The sequence below is a fragment of the Oreochromis niloticus genome, linkage group LG2 (assembly GCF_001858045.2).
Source record: "Oreochromis niloticus isolate F11D_XX linkage group LG2, O_niloticus_UMD_NMBU, whole genome shotgun sequence".
Lineage (NCBI taxonomy): Eukaryota > Metazoa > Chordata > Actinopteri > Cichliformes > Cichlidae > Oreochromis > Oreochromis niloticus.
In genome coordinates this window covers 7,043,224-7,063,245 of record NC_031966.2, presented here as the reverse complement: position 1 = coordinate 7,063,245, position 20,022 = coordinate 7,043,224, and the positions used below count along the sequence as shown (strand labels likewise).

At 40.4% G+C, this 20,022-nt stretch overlaps 1 protein-coding gene and 2 long non-coding RNA genes across 3 annotated transcripts in view; 2 read left to right on the top strand and 1 right to left on the bottom strand.

Moving 5' to 3' along the window:
• Positions 1-558: 558 nt before the first annotated feature.
• Positions 559-2,230, bottom strand: LOC106098426 (uncharacterized). Its single transcript, XR_001224641.3, has 4 exons — positions 1,550-2,230; positions 1,336-1,444; positions 1,007-1,119; positions 559-894 (listed from the first exon to the last, which is right to left on the bottom strand). It is a non-coding gene; the product is annotated as an uncharacterized LOC106098426 (long non-coding RNA).
• Positions 2,231-13,147: 10,917 nt separating this feature from the next.
• Positions 13,148-16,041, top strand: LOC112847656 (uncharacterized). The gene is made up of 3 exons (XR_003221321.1): positions 13,148-13,559; positions 14,159-14,308; positions 14,660-16,041. It is a non-coding gene; the product is annotated as an uncharacterized LOC112847656 (long non-coding RNA).
• Positions 16,042-17,788: 1,747 nt separating this feature from the next.
• shtn3 (shootin 3) overlaps positions 17,789-20,022 on the top strand; it is a 32,262-nt gene continuing 30,028 nt past the window's right edge. Inside the window, 1 exon segment of the mRNA XM_005453261.4 lies at positions 17,789-18,102. Within this exon segment, the coding sequence (XP_005453318.3) occupies positions 18,025-18,102 (78 nt within the window). The 5' untranslated portion in view covers positions 17,789-18,024.

Genomic DNA, 20,022 nt, shown 5'->3' with positions numbered 1-20,022 from the left:
GACTGGATTTTTTTTTTTTAAACTACTAATCACAGTTTAGGTCTCTGACCTGAACCAATGAAATCATAAAGGCTTTGAATTAAATGTCATGATCAACAGTGTCAAAGCCAATAATGAGATCAAGCAGAACTAAGAGAATGCAAACAAGGACCAACAGCAAGCAGAGGGTGCACAACATAAAGCAATCATCTGAAATAGTGACATGGTATGATCTGCCTAGCCTACCCAGCAATTGGTGATGCTGACTGTTACAGGCCAGCAATAGTATGTGTTTATTCACCCCGTTGCTGTAGTGGTGTATATGGATGGGGGCATCCTGGTACATGGAGGAGAAGGTGGATCCGTTCTTCAGCTTCTCTGAGGTTAGCTGGCGATTCACTATGTGGTAATGAAGAGCATTCAACAGATCTCCTGGAGAGTGACAACAAACACACAATCGCTCATGGCTCCTCACATAAGGAGCATGAGGTTGCAGTGAGTGGGTTATTTTATTTTATATGCTGGAAAAGTGCAGAAAATAGATTTCTTCAAGTCAAAGACTGTGGCATATAATTTAATTTTGGTTGATGTAATGTGCATACAATTAAAAGATTAAAACTAAAAGAGACTTTTTCCATTTGATTATGATTCCTATGATTCCATAGAAATGCTTTATTTATGCACATCTGCACCTAATCAAACAACTTGTCTGTAAATGAAACTAAATAATTTAAGATTGTCGACTTTTTTGTGACATTATGTTTAATTTTAAAAAAGACTTCTTGACTAATTTAACAGATGTAACATCGATGTGTGACACCATGAGCATGGGTTAGCCCCTCCTGGAGATTGTAAAAGTGGATGGTGCTATCAAAGGTGAGGAAGCCCATCCTGGTACGTGAGTCCCCAAGCAACCTGCAGCAGAAAACATTCTGTCAACCTGGTTTCTGCCTGTGACACCTGTGAATAATCAGCTTGACTAAATAGCCAAGTGACTAACTCATTAAGCAGCAACATCAGGACTCACCAATCCAGGTTCTTAAGAAGTGATTCAGAGAAGTACTTCAGGTATCCCGCTTCCACAGCATTGTGAGACACACCGAGCACAAACAGGTAGACCGCCAGCTGAGGAGGTTGCAACTGAAAAAGAACAACAAAACCAAGAGCAGCTGTGATCATAGATCCCTGAAGGTTTAAAAAAATAAATAAATCCAAATCTTTTTTTATATGAACTTTGTAAGTGTCACTTATTATTCATGTGCCTTCTTTTTTTCCCCTGTTCACCTCAAACACAACACTATTCTCTAGTGGACAGAGAAGCAAAGTACATGTAATATCAATAAGAGGCATGTTTACCATGTAGTCTGAGGGGCGATGAACTCCACGGTGGAATTCTGGACCTCTGGCCTCTTGTGTGGTTCACCGTATGACCTTGTGACTGGATTACACATGAACTCACCTGTTACTGAACAAGAATTTAAAAAGGCATACAACATTAAGGCTGCAAAACACGATACAGCAGTTAAGAAACTGCAGGAAAAATAAACAAACAGCTTGACTGGACTTGTACCATCATTGGCCAGGTAACAGGTTGCACTTCCACCCCTTTCCTCCCACTGCCTCTAGGTGGTGCTTTTCAAGACAGGTAACGTCAACTCTGTGTTTTGACTTTAACATTACCACAAAGTTTAGTTCCTCTGGATGTTTCCATGGAAAATTGTTCAGGTACTCATCCAAGTGACTTCTCCAGTGTCACAGATGAGTGATGAATGTATCTCCCACTGAAAACCATTGTGTCCAGTTGAATTCAATCAACTTTTTTAAGGGGAGTGCTAGATGCTGTGCTCATGAGGACAATGGGTTTTAACTTGCAGCACAGCACAAAGATGCCATATTTGATCAATGATCAAAACACTTAATTGAGCAGAATTAAGTGAAAATGTAATATTCCCATACGATGACACATCATACATGACCCAGCATTGTTCTAAGAATGTAAACGTTCTTATTATTATTAGTTTTCACAGCTGCCAGAAAGGGACAGATTTCTGGCTGATCTTAATGAGTGGTCGTTGCGCTCTCTCTCTCTCTCTGGAATTGCTGCATGGAGGATGTAACATCCATGATAAGCGCTGAGGTGTGTGTCCTTGTCAGGAATCAGCAATCCTCAGCTTCCAGGTTAGGAAAAGTGGAACCAGAAGATATTCAAATTCATCTCTCCACAGCTGCTGATGAATTCTACAAAAAACAAAGTTTGTTAAAAACACTTGCAGGTGAATCACCACTGATTTATCAGTGACATCCATTTACTCAAAAATTCCTTATAAGTGGATGACTGGAATATACAGTTTATAATTTTAACAATGTACTGTACAAAATGGAACTATATATATGCAAGATCTGGTGTGATGCTTGTGTGATTTTTAACACAACCCTACAAAACTTTACAGTACTCATGCTACTTTACCAAACCTTTGATTACTAGGTGTACATTTCCTGCTTTAAATGCATTCACTCTTTGGATTCAGAAATCTAAGTGATAAGAGGCCAGAAATGTTTGCACTCACTTATGAACCTCAATCGATCAATGTCTTGATGCATGCTAAATCATCTAGGTAAGGAAATCTTAAAAAGCTGATTCTGTTTATCTGGACGTACCTTTTTTTTGTGGGAGAAACGTTTCATCGCTCATCCAATAAAGCTACATCCAGATGCACAGAATCAACGTTTTGGGGTTAAATCAGGGGTGGGCAATCTCAGTCCACGAGGGCCGGTGTCCCTGCAGGTTTTAGATGTGTCCTCGAACCAACACAGCTGATTTAAATGGCTAAATTAGCTCCTCAACATGTCCTGAAGTTCTCCAGAGGCCTGGTAACAAACTAATCATGTGATTCAGGTGTGTTGACCCAAGGTGAGATCTAAAACCTGCAGGGACACCGGCCCTCATGGACTGAGATTGCCCACCCCTGGGTTAAATCAACAGTGTCACCACCCTCTGCTAAGGCTGGAGATAATATAATGAGAGAGAATGAATGAGAGAACTGAAAGCTATCATCTTAATCAGCCTGTCTCAGTTGTTTTAACTCTAAGTATCATAAAATAATGTGGTAACATCTGGACTGACATATTTACTGTCAGCATTTTAATCGCTAGTTTAAAGGCTGTAGGTTGCAGCCATTGCTCAAACACTGTGACAGGTGAGACCTGAGTTTGGGAACCGCGCCTAGTAGGTGGAGCTGGTTTTTGTCCCTTTTATAAGCTCGGGTGTAGGCAATTAGGTATTCTCTGGAGCAAACCTGAAGTTGTGAGTGCTTGGTCCAAGCCGTGCAAGTTTGCACTTCATTTTTTTTTAGGAAAGCTTGATGCGGGCCCCCTAGCCTTCTGTTAGAACAGTAGGTCATAGAAAATGTACTACTTTAAATCTCTGCCAAACAGCCAGAGAAAAAAAAAGAAAGAAAAAAAAGAAAAAAAAGGGGGAAAAAAAGAAAAAAGAAAAAAAAGGCAAAAAAAGAAAAAAGAAAAAAAAGGGGGGACAAGAAAAAAAGAAAAAGAAAAAAGAAAAAGGAAAAAAAGGAAAAAAAAGAAAAAAAAGGGGGGGGAAAGGGGGGGAAAAAAGAAGACAGATTTAAAAGTTATTTGCACCCTTGTAGGTGGGAAACATTACTCCGGCAGAGAAACGTGTAGTGGACTCCACCGCCACTGACCGATATTTATTAGGGTGTGACATGAACTTGTGGACAGGTAACTAAACAATACCGTTGAAGTCAGGTGGGAGGGATACTCCTGCTACGTTTTAGCGTCCAGTGTAAGTCATCTCCTGCTTTCATTTACAGAGTACTGAGCTGCTGCTTTGCCGAGTGGATTTCTGGCTGTGGGCCAAGGACCCAATACATCAAATTAAAATTTGTTTTAACCTGGTGTAATTCGACATATTGCAACGGCTGCGGCTGTTGATTTTGATTGGTTTATTTGTTTTATTTTTCTGTATCAATAGGCACTGCAGATATTGATTGTCTTTTAGAGTGATATTAAAAAAAAAAAAAAAAACCCATAACCAATCGTAGAAGGCACTGGAGATACACCTTTTTATAGTGTTTTGCCCAGTTGGGGTTCAGTGTGAGTTGCCGTCCCTTTTAACATGTGTAATATGTTGATTTGTTTTTAACAGCTTCCCCGCAACACTTATCCTGTCTCACGGGCAATCATACAATTTTATCGTTTTTTACCGTATCACCCTATCACGGGTCACAACTGTATAAATAAAACAGGGCTCACTGCTGGTTCTAATAGTCTGACCTGCTTCAAGCTTTATTTGTGAAGAGCACAGAAGCTTACAAAACACGTAGCTAGCTTGTACAGCCGCGACGTAACGTTTTGCTAAGATGACCTTAAAATACAGGGGCTACGTGCAGTGATGCTAGCGTTAGCCATGTTAGCACGTTTCCACAGGTGGTCAGACTGAGTAAACAGATACACACTCGGAGGTTCAGCTCTCGTTTTCACTGCAGGGTGCCTTCATTCGTCACATATCCTTGTCAAGTAGAGTGTAAATCCCGAGGCTGAACGGCCTTTGTACAAGCACACACGCTTCTTAGCAGGGCAAAGCTATGAGCACAAACAGCAGAATAGAATAATCCAGACTGTGTCTGTCCAACCAATCAGAGGGCTCCTTACATCCCAAGGTGTGGCTAATTTATTCTTCTTCTCATTGGCAATAACACGTATTTTTATTTTTGGGGGGGAGGGGGGTGACAGAGATTGAAACTTTACTGATAAATTCTCCAAGTAAAAAAATACCAGGGTCCACAAATGTCATATGACAACCTAATTGGCTTACGGGATGTTGACGTCACATATATTTAGAATTTTACAACAAATTTGATCCTTCGATCCTTAAATCCGTAAATAGGGGTGAAAAGCGACAACTTTTACTTTGTTAACAGCAGCATTATGTTCGCAGAATTGAAACGTTCACCAGAGAAGTATTTTGAAACACCTGGATAATTTTCAGAGTAACTGTTTACAGATTCAAACATGTCTCAGAGGAAACAACCTTACAGATTTCTAATGTAAGTTTTCTTTCTTTTTTCTGTTTTTCTGTTGTTCACTAACAGAAAAAAGACGCACACAGGCTCACCTCTACATAGGGATGGGTACCGGTATCCGGTGCCATAGGTTCTGACATAAACGGTAGTAACCAGACCGAAAAGCAGCACACATTTCGGTGCTTTATTTCGGTGCTTTTTTTTTCTTGAGATGTCATACACTTTGGATTCTAGCCAATCATTTGTGCAGTGAGGCACAGCCCCCATCCCCCGGTGACCCTGCTAGGCCCACCTTCTTAGGGAAACCCTCTGCAGAGGAGCCGAGAGAGCCAGAAACTTGTGAGTTGTGTACGTCCACTCAGGCATAATTCATACTTGCTCTTTAGACAGTTCCTGTCAGAAGGATGAGGCACAGCAGGAGCGTCGGGGGGCGGAAGACGATGCCTCAGTGCCTCTCTCCTTCTGAGATTGTAAAAAAACCCCCAAAAAACCCCAACTTATATTTACTTATGTACTTATATCTAGGTACTGTCCTGAAGTGCTTGATAACCACTCTTTCTCTCTCTTAGGAAAACCCTTTGCAGAGGAGCTGTGAGAGCTAGAAACCTTTTAGTTTTTTGGCCTCAATATCATATTTATACAAAACTAAATTTTCAGTGAACATTTGATTCCCACTCAGTCGCGACAGACGGCCACCCCTTTCTGAGACTGGTTCTGTCTGAGGTTTCTCCCTGTTAAAACGGAGTTTTTCCTCCCCACTGTCGCGAAGTCCTTGCTCACAGGGGATTTTGGGGCTTTGTTAAAACAACCACTGATAAGTTCTGTGGCATCATATTTAGGATTCAGCAAATATGTAAATTGATGATTCGTCATCAAGTGAGGACTCATCCATTGGAAAACATATTCGCGAGTCATACTTAGTTGTGTATAAATATGATTTCTGAGACACTAAGGCCAAACATAGACTAATTTGTACAATTGGGGGAAAAAATAAATAAAAACATTTGGAAGAAATAGATGTGTCATTGTTTCATGTAGATTTCAAATAGCACACCATTTGATGTCAACATTTTTTTTTACATTTTCACTGCTGGTGTGTTATATTCTTATGATTTTGTTCATTTGATGAGTATATCTTTCTGCCTTGCTTCACATATTTACTGCTCCTTGGCTAGCTTTAGTCATGCCAGCATCAACACAGGTAGAAACCAGTTAGAAAACATGGACGACGCGGCAGCTCCCCAAAAATGAAGCCAAAACGTCTCTATCGCCCCCTGGTGTCTGGCTGCAGTATAGGTCATTGTCAAAGAATCATTTCAGCAAGCAAAGAAAGACACAACTCAAACATGTATATACATGGGTGATCTCAGTGGAGACTCACACTGAGACATCAGTCCCCTCTGTATTTATACACTGCTCCTTCCTAAAATATGTCAGGTCGGCGCCCCTTGTGTGTAAAACAACTCCTTACAAGGTGATAAGCATGAAACATTCTCAAACTGTTAAAAATAGTAACCAGTCAAGCTTATCTCAGCAAGGGTGGAGGCACCTGTGGTATTCCCTCATGCAAGCTTTGTCATGAAACACAGTGAAATAGGAGTTTTAAATGAAGCTAAACAACTAGGGGTTTTTTAACTACAATAAAGCAGAATACATATAAAAATCCTTTAACATTCCCTCCTGTTTTAGCTCATTTAAACATGTTTCACACTTTGTTTCAGAACATGTTCTGTTGCATCTAGCATTTTCAAACATGTCATCATTATGTGTTACTTATATTGCAATCTAGCTTTACAGGTCGTCTTTAAGATTTTCTTCTCACACATAAACATCTTCGTCTTCAAAGTTATCTTCACTGTTACTCAGATCATTTTTGTCATCCATCGGTACAATAACATAAGCTGTCAATGATGTGGAAATCATTTTAGAAATCATCTTCCTGAGACAAGGGAGAATACATGTGGAGAATACACAGAATAATACAAGTAAGAGTCCTATGAATATTAGACCATTATACAGCAAAACAGTCCAGGAGCCACTTAAAAGCCATCTTAACCAATCTGTACCCCCGTCTACATATTCCTTTGACTGCACATTCTGAAGCTGTTTTAGAACTTTTAATGCATCCGTCATGTTACTAGAATGTATGTTGTCAGGTATGTAAGTGCAACAGGTGGTGTTAAAAAGCACACATAATCCTCCTTTTTCAGCACAATATCAAGTGCTACTTGATGTTGCATGATCATTATTCGCAGGGCATCTATCTCCTCGTTTTGCTGGTCATTGACTCGACATGATGTATCCAGGAACAATCCAAATCGATAGTTCAATGTCTCAATCCTCAGCGCATTTTTCCCTGTGCCTACCCACGGAAAGAGTGAGTGCAGCACTTTCTGTCCTGTAGTCCAAAGCTTGAATTCCTGTGGGACGTCAGAGCCCCATATTGGGTCATGTGCTGTTAGAGCTGATAAGCTGGTTGACCTCTTCCTTCTTGCGTATGATTGGTTGTCGGTTGGTTATCTTGAATGTGTGATCGGATATGAAGATTGGAGCACACATACCTGTCCAGTTCTTGGGGGGAGTGAAATAGGCCCGCTGTCCACATAGCCAGGCCATTCCCTGCACCCAATAGGTGCCATTGGAAATGTCATTGTGTAGTGGTGTGAGTTATCATGCGTCCAAGCTTTCTTCTGGTGATGCTTTTGGTCCATATTGAATAGTAGGAAGCATCCTGCAGCCAGCACCGCTAGGGTTAGTGAGACTAGGAGCAGCTTCATGATGACCTGGTGCACCTGACCCCTCTGATAAGTAGACCAAAGGCAAGAAGCAAAGGGCGGGATATACCCGATCAGCCCTTCCTCCACCTTTCGGGTCACCAGAGGGCAGGGACGTCGGCGTCTAGTTAGTCTATGCTCTCACTCACTTTCTTACAGTGGCTTTGGTGGATCCAGGATGGTCTTTCAGAAATCTTGCATGCAGTAGGCATGGTTAGGAGCACCTGGTATGGCCCTGCAAGATACTGGAGAAGAGTCACACGGCAATTTGTTGTTTAACACAATTTCTTTATTTTCTAGTAGCTTTGCCATCCACTCTGCTAGAGTGGTCTCTCTAGCTGATTTGTTTACTGGTTCACTCAGTATTGGTAGGGAGAAAGGTCTTCCATGAATTATTTCAAATGGCATCAAGTTTTGGGAACCTTGTGTTAATCTCATCCACATTTTCACTAGACCTATACATTCAGGCCATGGTCTCCCTGTCTCTTCCATGCACTTCCTTAATCTTTGCTTGATAGTGCCATTTGTTCTTTCTACTAATCCTGCACTTTGTGGATGATAGGCACAGTGATTTTTAATATTAAATCCCAATGCTTCGGAGATCTTGCTAATCACATCATTTACAAAATGTGTTCCATTGTCTGATCTTATCAGGGACGGTATGCCATATGTTGGGACAAAATGGTTGCATAGGCATTTTGCTACAGAGATTGCATCTGCCTTTTTACAGGATAAATTTCTGGCCATTTTGAGAACACATCTATAATCACTAATGCGTATTTTGAACCTTGGCATTCATTTAGCTCAATGAAATCCATGTGAATAGTATGAAATGAGTGAGGTGGTGCAGGAAAATGACCTCTTTTTGGTCTTAGGTTACCTTGTGTATTATGCTTTTGACAAATCATGCATGTCCTTATAAATCCTTTTGCTAAAGTTTCGAAATTTAATGTATAGAAGTGTGTTTTTAACTAATTATACTCCCTCCTGTTGACACATGAGTAACTCCATGTGTCACAAGAGCTGCTGTTTTGTGTAAAGACTTTGGTAGTATTGGTTTTCCATCACATATCATCAGATCATCCTGTAGGATTGCTCCGCACCTCAACCATTTCTTTTGCTCTAATAATGACGCCGATTTTTGTTCATTTCTCAAAACATCCAGTGGAATTGGTGTGGGGGTGTCAAGTGTCAGTGTGTCCACTTTTTGTTTTGCAGCTACTTTGTCTGCAAAGTTGTTAGTATAGGTTTGCTCTTCATCTTAACAAAGTCTCATCTAGGATGACAGGATTTCAATCAGGTCAAGCGCCTCTATGCACCTGATTAGTTTAGGTATTTTCTTTATTTTCTTCATCTCATATATCATTGAACTGAGTTTGAGCAAACCTTAAGCTTGATTCAGACTACCTTTAACAATTATCCACCTTACATCATAACTGAATAAGATGCTTCTTCTCATTAATATTATGTCACTATTAATATTATTATTAATATTATTATCTCTTAATTATTTTCTCTTATTTCTATATAACATCAATGGTATATTACAATATACTACTATACTACAAATATACAATAGTCTATTATAATATTTCATATATATTTTATTATGTATCCATCAGGGCTGGGAGTGATCTGCAGTTTCACCCTTACCCAAGCTGGAGACACACCTTCCTTGGCTGAACAATGATACAGCCTTAATATACCTTATGCATCTCTCTTTTTTATTTGATATACTTTCGTGTGAATTATCTGGTTTCATTTACTCTATTCATTCTAGGCACGTTCGTCATGCCAACTATATTTCATTGTCAATACCAGTTTACAGGTTGTTATCCTGCCTATTATTAGTTTGAATACATCAGATAAGCTCTGATTTAATTTAACCTTTTGTTTATTCCACTTCATTCCTCTTGTATTTATTTCTGTTTGGAGGGTTTCTTATAGTTGCGTTAGTGCGGAGGGACTACATTTGCCTTCCCACGTGGGACATTTAGTTTTCTTTGGATTCCTCCATCTACATGCACTAATTTGTCCGGCGCCTGGACATTTTTTCTCTCCACTGCTCGTCACCAGTGAGTTTTGTAGCTTTGTTACCCATTACAACAAAACTGCAGAGTCAGGAGTGGTAACTAACACGCCCTTCTACTCCTACGCTATTCGTGGAGCGGTGTAAGTTTTACGTGATGAACACAACCTTTCTCCTCTACTCACCAGTACTTTGGCTACTGACAGGAAACAAAATGACAGAACAAAAGAGTAATCCAGCAGCGTACTGTGCTGTTAAAGATGATTTACTCTTAACACACAAAAAACACAACATTTATTATACAGTCGCGCAGATCCTTTTAGTGGATCAGTCTACCGGCCCTTCAGGTGGGCAAATCCTTGCACTTTATTCTACCTGCCCGTGCGATAGGCGAACTCCTGCACTTTATTCTACCTGCCCGTGCTATAGGCGAACTCTTGCACTTTATTCTACCTGCCCGTGCTATAGGCGAACTCTTTTATGCAAGTGTATACGTGTGGGTTTCTTTACCTTACTGAAACGTCGCTGCAGCCGGTTTCGTTAGATTGTTCCACTGAATCCCACTGCCGTGGACCACTGATAAAAACACTGGCCAAGACCCAAATTTTTTACGCTCTTGGGCTTTCACCTCTACCTAGAGAGGGCTGTCGACAGACTTCAGTGCGGGCTCCCCACGGCGTCGGGAATCAGTGTAGATCTCTGTTTGGAGTCACAACAAAACAGTTGTTATTTTTCCCATCCGGCTCGAAGGACCAAAAATTATGTCAAAGAATCATTTCAGCAAGCAAAGAAAGACACAACTCAAACATGTATATACATGGGTGATCTCAGTGGAGACTCACACTGAGACATCAGTCCCCTCTGTATTTATACACTGCTCCTTCCTAAAATATGTCAGGTCGGCGCCCCTTGTGTGTAAAACAACTCCTTACAAGGTGATAAGCATGAAACATTCTCAAACTGTTAAAAATAGTAACCAGTCAAGCTTATCTCAGCAAGGGTGGAGGCACCTGTGGTATTCCCTCATGCAAGCTTTGTCATGAAACACAGTGAAATAGGAGTTTTAAATGAAGCTAAACAACTAGGGTTTTTTTTAACTACAATAAAGCAGAATACATAACAGTCATAACAGTTTAACAGTCATAAACCCGGCCTCCTCCATTTAGCGGATTTAGCGGACTGGGGTCAGACTAAAATAAATTCTCCTCATATAAATGTTTTCCAAACATTTTTGTTATCAGTTCTCATCACGCAGATTTATGTCCAAGGGGTCTCCTTTCCCATAAGTTTGATTCTAATTCCTACCGCGGTGATGTTAAATTGGGGTGTAACGTCATCATAACAGCTTTGACTGGCAGCTGCAGTCAAGGAGAAACTTGCGTATCTCTGTCCAGGAATAGCAGATAGAGCGTAGGTTCTGAGAGGAGGGCCAGCGTTTACGTTATGAAAACACAACCGTTTTAACCTGACAGCCTGAGGTGTTCTTGAGCAAACTGGACTACCTGACAGAAGAACCCGAGGCCCCGAAGCACTTTTTCGGTAAGTTAAACGTATTTGTAAGCTAATCTGTAACTACCGTCCTTAGATAGGTCCTGAGACCTAGCTAGCTAAAATGAGCACTCGGCTGTCGCGGGAACTTGTTTTGTAAAGTTTGTTTAGCTAATCCGTGCAGGTGAATGAATTTACCCTGACTAAAGAAATCAAGAGAAACCCCCCCGGGCTGCTCAGTCATTAATTACTGTTACTGTACTTTTAGTACAAATATTAGTCTGTAAAAGCAACAGGCTGCACTCTGCTCCAGCTCCTGTGCAGAGCTGATTATTAAATATCTTCAAACAACAACATGTTTCAGTCTCTTGCCACATCTGTAAAGACAGTAACACCAATTTTTTTTTTTTTTAAACAGCTTGTACTTCAGTGACTCCTCATTAATCATTAACTATGGATTAAACTCTAGAAATGAAAAAATGTAAGAGAAGAACTTCAGATCCTGGGTGTGTGAGGACAGAGAAGGATCAGCTTTATTTCAGATTTGAGAAATAAACTTTATATTTCAGTTTGTGATGATTCTGTTCTCTTTGTGATTACAGGAGCTGTCCTCACATACCCAGGATCTGAAGCAGACAGATCATCCAACATGTTCACATGTTAACTGAAAAATTAACTGATGAAAACAGTACAAAGGTTAAAGTACCACATGTGCTGTCAGTGAAATCAAAAGGATTAATCACCCATGTAACTGTGTCACTATATATCAGCATTAACAGGACCTCAGTTTCATGTTTCAGAGAGCTGCTGATCTCAGACCTGCACAGCTTCCATTTTAAACACTTGATGTACTCAGCTGCATGAAGAGCACATTTGATTTTCTCTGACACAATTAAATAAAACCTGATGAAGGTCAAAGGTCGTCACTTGTATGTTGAACTACAAACTTGTGATCTGGAATTCTTTCAGTTTTTTGCAGATAGTGTGTTATTTACTATAAAGTGATTCAGAGTTATTCATACCAGAGTAACCAGAGAGGATCATATATTTTTTAAATATATAACTTTCTACAGGACTGAATATAATATCTTTATGTAAAAGTCCAGAGCCTCTGGGGAGTATCTGAGTATTTATAACATTACACAAACCAAAGGTCTCCATCACAGTGTTCATGAAATGCTGGGTGTATCCATCTCCTGGGGCGGGCCTACAGTGGAGGTCTGAAGATTTCCCTGTGAGGGAGCTGCTGGTGAAGATCATGAGTCCTGCTTTATCAATGCGATGAGCTTCAGTCTTCCTGGTGTTTCTTAAATGATGCCTCTCTCAGTGGGTCAACAGAACTTCTGGCACAGCTGTGATGAAAGAAAGAGAAGAAGTTTCTCCAAACCTCTGGACCCAGGAGACCCAGCTTAGTCCTCATGATCTCCCTCACTAGTTTCTCCCCAGGGTGAATGTAGCTGTTGATATAATATGGACTCTATTATTAAATGAGAAGAACAAATTAGACTACACTACTGAAACGTTCTGCTGCTCTTTTTAAAGTTTCCATGTTACCAGGCTGTAGACGGCTCTGAAGAGTTAAACAGTTTTAGATCCATTACACTCACAGTCTTATGTTAAAATCTCAAAGGACAGCATTACATTTTTGATATTAACAGTAACTCTGGGCCTCTGTGTAGTGTGCAGCTCATCTTATCGCTGTCTAAAAATGAATAACAAAACGTAAGGAGTGCTGAATCCTTCAATAATACAGAATATTAGAGTAACAGGTGTGTCGATCGCATCGCTAACTAGCTAGCAACAAGCCCCCAACGCATTGCTTATGCTAGCGGCTAATCTAGCAAACGAATTCACAACAGAGTGATTTTAGATGTTGTAGAACTATAAGATGTTAAGCTGTGCGTCTTTTTCATAACAGTGACATGGTTGTATTTACCTTAATTCAACGAGTCGTCAGTCGCGGTAAACCCATCAGCAAATAAACTGGAGCAGCCGTGCTATGTAAAAAGTGTAGGGCGGGAGTGTGACACAGTCGCTCCACCTCAAGTCACTACTGCCAGGACTCGAGAAGGGTCTGGCTGCAGCCACTGTGGAGCTCCACAGTAACCGGAAACACGTGACCTCCACAGTAGCCGGAAACACGTGACCTCCACAGTAACCGGAAACACGTGACCTCCACAGTAGGCAGAAATACGTTCCTGCGTGGATCATCGACTGCGGAAATCTTGCAAGTGGATCGTAAAGGTTGGGACAGAGTCTTTCATGTATAAATTTGCAGTTAATAATTATATAATTTTAGGAATCAGCTAGTTTGCTTACACTAATTATGTTGGCACTTTGTTAGCGTTACAACAACGGTCATACCTCCGAACTATCTAAACTTTAGTAAGGAATGTGTGTACTTTTGACACCTCTGGTTAGCATTTAGTGGTCAGTTTCAAACGTATTTATTTTTTGCTTGTTATTGAACTACTTTTCACTATCTGTAACATCAATGCACATTGTTCAATTTACTGCATATTGCACTTTATTCATGTCTCTCATTCCACCTGCAAAAACATTGTAAAGTTTGTCACAAAGAGGTTTATATATGTATAAATACTAATATTCTCTATTCCATTCTGTTCTGCTTTTTTATTGCCCAGATATTAGTTAGCCTTTGTTAAATTGTCTGTTATATGTCAATAGATACGTATGCCACAAATAAAAGTGTTTTGTAAATTATGTTTTTGTAAAGAATTTTCTCCACAAATCTCTTACATGCTAACTGTAATGTGTTATTTCTGCTAAAACCTGAACTTAAATGTGTATATGGTGTTTATCTGTTTTTCTCTCTGTTTTAGATGCTCATATCAATTTGGAGTTCTGCCTCCAAGCCAGAATTGCAGTAATGCACCACGTGTTGGCTGTTTCACTGCCCTCTGTGCCCCACTTTCAGCCCTATTGTCAGGAGCATATAAATGGACACATTAAAAATGCTTTGCCTTTCAAAGGTATGTTGGTATTAAATATACCTCATAGTTAAAGTTATAAATATGCTCTTCTTTTCAGCACTTCTGCAGTCTCTTTGTTGACTTAAAAGTTGCTTTTCACATTGTACAGTTCAGTTCATTCATCAGCGAGAGAAAAAAGCGTGTTTTCCTTAAATATTTTTTTTTTCCTGTTCACCACATTTCCTGACAGCTCTTGTGATCCATACCATTTTGCTTTCATTATTGAGGATGGCTTGGATATTTTTGTTAATATGTACAATCCGATTGTTAGATAAACTGATTGCATTCTATACAACTACATTTAAATTACATGTTGTTTTTTGTTTTTTTGTTTTTTTTTCTCTCTTACAGACAAAATGATATACCGGTGCACTTTCACTGCCCTGTCTGTAACATGACAGTCATACAGCGTGGGGATATGGCAAGGCAATTTTTCTCATGTCAGCATTCAGGACTGCTCCCCACTGAACTCTCCGTGGAGCCCCATCTCCCTCTCGATGTCTCCAGTATCTAAACCATTTTCTGAATCTTCAGTAGAACATTCATGTGCTCTACCCTCTGTGCTAAATGAAACTGTGGCTTGTGGAAAGTCCTTGAAAATGAAACGCCCTCACTGTGGTCTTAGTCTTCTTGAAAAAAAACTTCAAGGCTCACATGATGAGGAGGCATTCAAACAGATCAATAAATGTTTGCCTGGCCTGTCATCTGCAGTGTTTTTGTGTAGAGGGACTTCTTCCTCTTTGTTTTTCAGTTTGCAGAGGACATGGAGCTCTTTTTAAAAGCTTGTGCTGATGAGCAGGGACTATGGGTCAATGCGATGTTTGACATTTAATGGACAGATGAAGGCACTGGCCGTATTTGTGTTTTTTATGTGTTGTTTGTTTTTCAGTGTACAGAATTCCAGTTAAACGTGTTATTAAATATCCACTTGTTTCCATGTCCATACTTACAGTAAAAAAATTAAGTGTAAATGCAACAGCATTGTTTATACTTGTAACTTCAGAGTAAAAAGCTTATTGTTGATATTAACATTAATATATTACCCTGTAATCAATAATATTTTTATACATTTTATGCATTAACCCTCTGATCTCTATCCTGGCCATTTGTGGCCACTTCACTTCTTCTTTTTTTGACTACTACATTGCAGTGGATCAAAAGAATGACACAGGTTTGATCTTAAGGATCTAATACTTGTGTGTGTTTGTGCATGACATTGCAACGCAAATATGCATTTGCAAGATAAACTGAAATAAATTATGACGCATCAAATATTACACAGGCTGCAGTGAATTTTTGTTGATACTGGCTATTGAGATTTGAGTTTCCCAGTCACTAGCTTTGAAGCACATGCTAAAAACACTTTTACTCTTGTACATTTCATAACAAGACACCATAGCCAAAATATTAACAAAATATATATTAATAAAAAAATTCAAAGCTGCAGCTGCAGCACATACAGCAACAAACACTGTTAGTAAATGTGTCCGGGAGTTTATGCAGGTGCAGAAAGTGCTGTTGCTGTAAGTAAGCCTAACAGCTTCCAGATCACTTATTTTTCTGGAAAGATGGTAGGAAGGGCATCACTGCTCATTTCTATAATCTCCCAGATCTTGGAATACAATGCCTTTGTACCATGAAACCACTTCACAGTACTAGGAGTCCACTAAAACCTACAAAGAGAGTGATCCTGGAAGAAATGGGGCACACACTAGTGACCTCAACAATTGCAAGACAGCCGTTTCCCCGATGCTCAGATGGGGAAACAAAGGAAGTTTCATGAAAACATTAGGACTTTATCACCGTTTTATCTGAAAAGTTAATGGTAATATATAACCTAACTGGCTATAAAGAGTAAAAAATTTAGATACAATTTTGATTTTGATGAAAAGGACTGGTGCTATTTTAAAGAGTCACGTTGGTAAAAGTAGATAAATGTTTTAAGAAATATACATTTTATAGCATTTTGTGAACATACACAAAAAGTGGCCATTTTTGGCAACAAACAAGGGTGCAAAACGTTTCGTCGGCATTGTTGTGTTTGTTTGGGAGAAAACTTACAAACATACAGTGCAGCACTTCAGGGTTACACTGCTAGCGATTGAAGATTTATGTAAATTCGACAAGCTAAACGCATTCTGTACTGTACAGCAGCAGTCCCCAACCTTTTTTGCACCACGGACCACTTTAATGTCAGACAATATTTTCAGGGAACGACCTTTAAGGTGTCGCAGATAAATACAACAAAAGAATAAAAAAGAAACTGTGGTATTTTGTAAATATAATAATAAACGTGACTTGAGCTGTGCGCCAACAACAATCACAGTGACATCCTCCTCTCTGCTTCTTAATGCTCTCTGGTCGCTATGGTAACGGGTAAATAGTTCTTTCAAAATAAGACACACAACTACAACCATACATTTCACACCGGAGCCTCAACTCTCGCGGAACGGTACCAAAGGACTCCTATTAGGGACCGCTCCTGTACAGGAGACACTGGACTAGATTGATTGACAATGGTCTACAGCAATCAGAACGCACAACACGATGTGCTGTAAAAAAAAAAAAAAGAAATCAGCGAAACAACCAGTGTTGCGGAAGGTGCGCCGCGTTATAGCGAGGGACCACTGTACACTTTTGACCACGAACAATTTAGGGGATGTTGAATTTTTTTGAACAAACCCAGAGTGTTAAAAAACCCCCACTTAAAACCATTTTTATTTCTCAGCAGCATCAATAGGAGCAAAAACACAATTTAGTTTTCGCTGTCAAAGTCGATTTAACTGAAGTTACGTGTTTCCGGTTACTGTGGAGGTCACGTGTTTCCGGCTACTGTGGAGGTCACGTGTTTCCGGTTAGTGTGGAGGTCACGTGTATCCGGTTACTGTGGAGCTCCACAGTGGCTGCAGCCAGGTGCTCTTGCAGGACTCTGGCTCCAAAATGTAAGATGGCAGCCTCCACAAGCAGGATATTGTGGCTTCATTTTTGCACAATGAGAGGAGGTGCTGTCGTGTTGTCCATGTTTTCTACAGTCATTGATTTTGATGCTAATTTGCATTGCAGCAGTATTTTTATAATTAAATTGCTAATCCAAACAAACATTAATCCGTGAGCAAACAGGAAAGGGAAATGGATTTTAAAAGGAGGAGTGGAATCACCATTTTAAATTGTGTTTTAAAAAACATTTTGAAAATCAGTTTAAATTGGAATTCGAAAATGGTTTTTGAAACGAGGTTTTTATTGACATTTAAATCTTTTTTGTTGTTAAATTCATTATCAAATTTAAGTATTTATTGATGGATTAATAATTCACTTTGAAAAATGTATTTAAAAATAGTGTTTAGATTAAATGATTTAAAAAATCAATTCGAAAATGAATTTACAAATGCAGAATTCATTCTACAATTTATTATTTAAGCACAGAATTCTTTATTTCGATGTGTGGCGCTTGTGGTCCTCCATAGAAAAGGCGATCAGGGGAGCAGGATGACGCTGTCAGTGAAGGGAGGAGGAAGAGGAGGAGGGTCCTGTCCGCCGGCAGCAGCATCGCACTGAGCCGCTCTCCATCCCATGTGCTGCAAAGGGAAGAAAATGGGCTCACGTTCAGACATGTGCTCCTAGAATTTCTGCTCTGTTCGGCTTTCCTGTTTTAAAAAAAAATATATAGCTGGTGATAAGAATACATCAGCGGTCTGGAAGAGAATTTATCAATCAAAATGCTTCCCTGCTCACCATCCGCGCAGATGGAGGGATGCGAGGAGGAGGAGGAGAAGGACGCGCACATGCAAACAGAGGTAAAATGACACAAACGTCTCCTGTGCTGACTTCCGACACTCCAAATCACCGTGTGAGAGGCGAGCATGTATGCGGGAGACCGAGCGGCTCTGTTGCCCCTGTGGGACATTTCGCCGGCCGGCTTCTGCTGAAGGAGCTCAGACATCAAAGAGCCGGACCCCTCCCTAAATCATGCTCTTCACGCCATGTAAGCGAACTGAACCAGTCAGTGAGGAGAAATGATACGAATAGCACAGCTACATCTCCCTTCACGGGGAAGTTTCTGTGTTTAAAACACGCTGTGTGTCTTTTTGTGTAAAAATGTGCGGAGTGAATGAGGCTGCCGGTTTATTCTGGACCGTGTGTCTTACTGCGTGCTCCCTTACAATAGACAGAACGAAAAACGCCTTAAACCATGTTCTCACACCATCAGGGCTTGGCTATGACCCCAAACACCTGCATGGTAGGGGTGGGCACAGGGGAAGTGAACCCCAGACCCCATTTCAGCCTTGCTCTTGGAATTTAGTTGCCCCACCCTTTGACCTCCAAGAGCGAAAAATACACTTAAAGTTGAGGTGGGAACTAAACCATCAACCGTTAGTGCTTATTCACCTGCTTCCTGCCCCCTTTTCATGGCTTTATGCCCACTTACATATTGGGAATCGGACCCTCAAACCAAAGTGTGTCAGTGCCGTGCTCTGATGTTCAAAGGCAGTAATGAATCACTAAGCTACATGCTCGATCAGAGTCAGGGTCCCATCAGAAAATTGTGTTTTAGCACCATCCTGTGCAGAGAAATGTATTTGTAGCTGTTTTGTGGGTGAAGAAGAATAGAAAAGAGTCAGAGTCTTACTCACATTCTAATTTAACCTGCTAATATTAAACCAGTTTGCTTTAGTTTCTTCTTGAACTTTGTAAAGAATTAAGTTATAATCCAAGACAAGAGCAGAGTCTTAGGGTCGTATTGCAGTTTTTATAGGTTTCAGCTAAATTTCCTGGTCTTCATTTGGCTCAGGCATTCTCCCAGACACCCACCTCAACCATGATCATATAGATAAAGAGCCACACTTTAACCGTACACTGGTAATTACCGTATTGGCTTATCAAGGCCCAGCTGTGAAGCCTCGAGCTGGATGTTTTAAATGCATGAGTGAGGCGTGGATCCATGAAACACTGCATGATCACTGCAAAGAAAGAAAAGCATCTACATTTTAGGTAAATCTACCTACTGTCTACAAGGATTCAGCCAAAAGAAAAGAGCTCAACCTTCCAGGTATTATCATGTGTGCCAGCATTTATTACTGAAAGGAGAATGATTTGACCATGTTTTAATATTGTAATTGTCACAGTGCAAAGGAAATGAAAAAATATTCATAATAACAGTTTGTTTCCATTAAAATTAAAAGGAAATGAGTATCAAATAGCTTTTGGGACTGCTGCTCTGATAGGTGGGTGCGGAATAGGTTTTTTGCCGTGGTCGCTGGGAACTGCAGGAGATCGAACCGCTCAACCAGGCAACCTCAGTGCCTTGCTGTGTGCTGATGAACCGGCTGCCCTCACTGTGCTCCTGAGGGAAATCTAAGCTGACAGTGTGTGAGGCTGCAGGTAGAGCCGGGCAAAAGTGGGACAAGTGCTTCCTGCTGCTGGAGGAAAGAGAGAGAGAGCACGAGCGAGCGAGCTGGATGCTGAACGTCCTTTTCATCCTTTTTATCTGAAGAATGTCGGTTTTGTCGCAATTCAGCCCTTTTCATGGCCTCGAACTTTGACCACTGATATCAGATCAAGCACCGTTTTCCTGTCAGCATCAGGACGTCATGAACACATCAGTGTCACTGACACAAAATAGATCCAATCAGACTGTGTCTATCTATTTGTTGAGCTTTTTAGGTCACATCTGTGAAATGTAATGTAAGGGGAGCTGAGGATGGTGAAGCATCAGT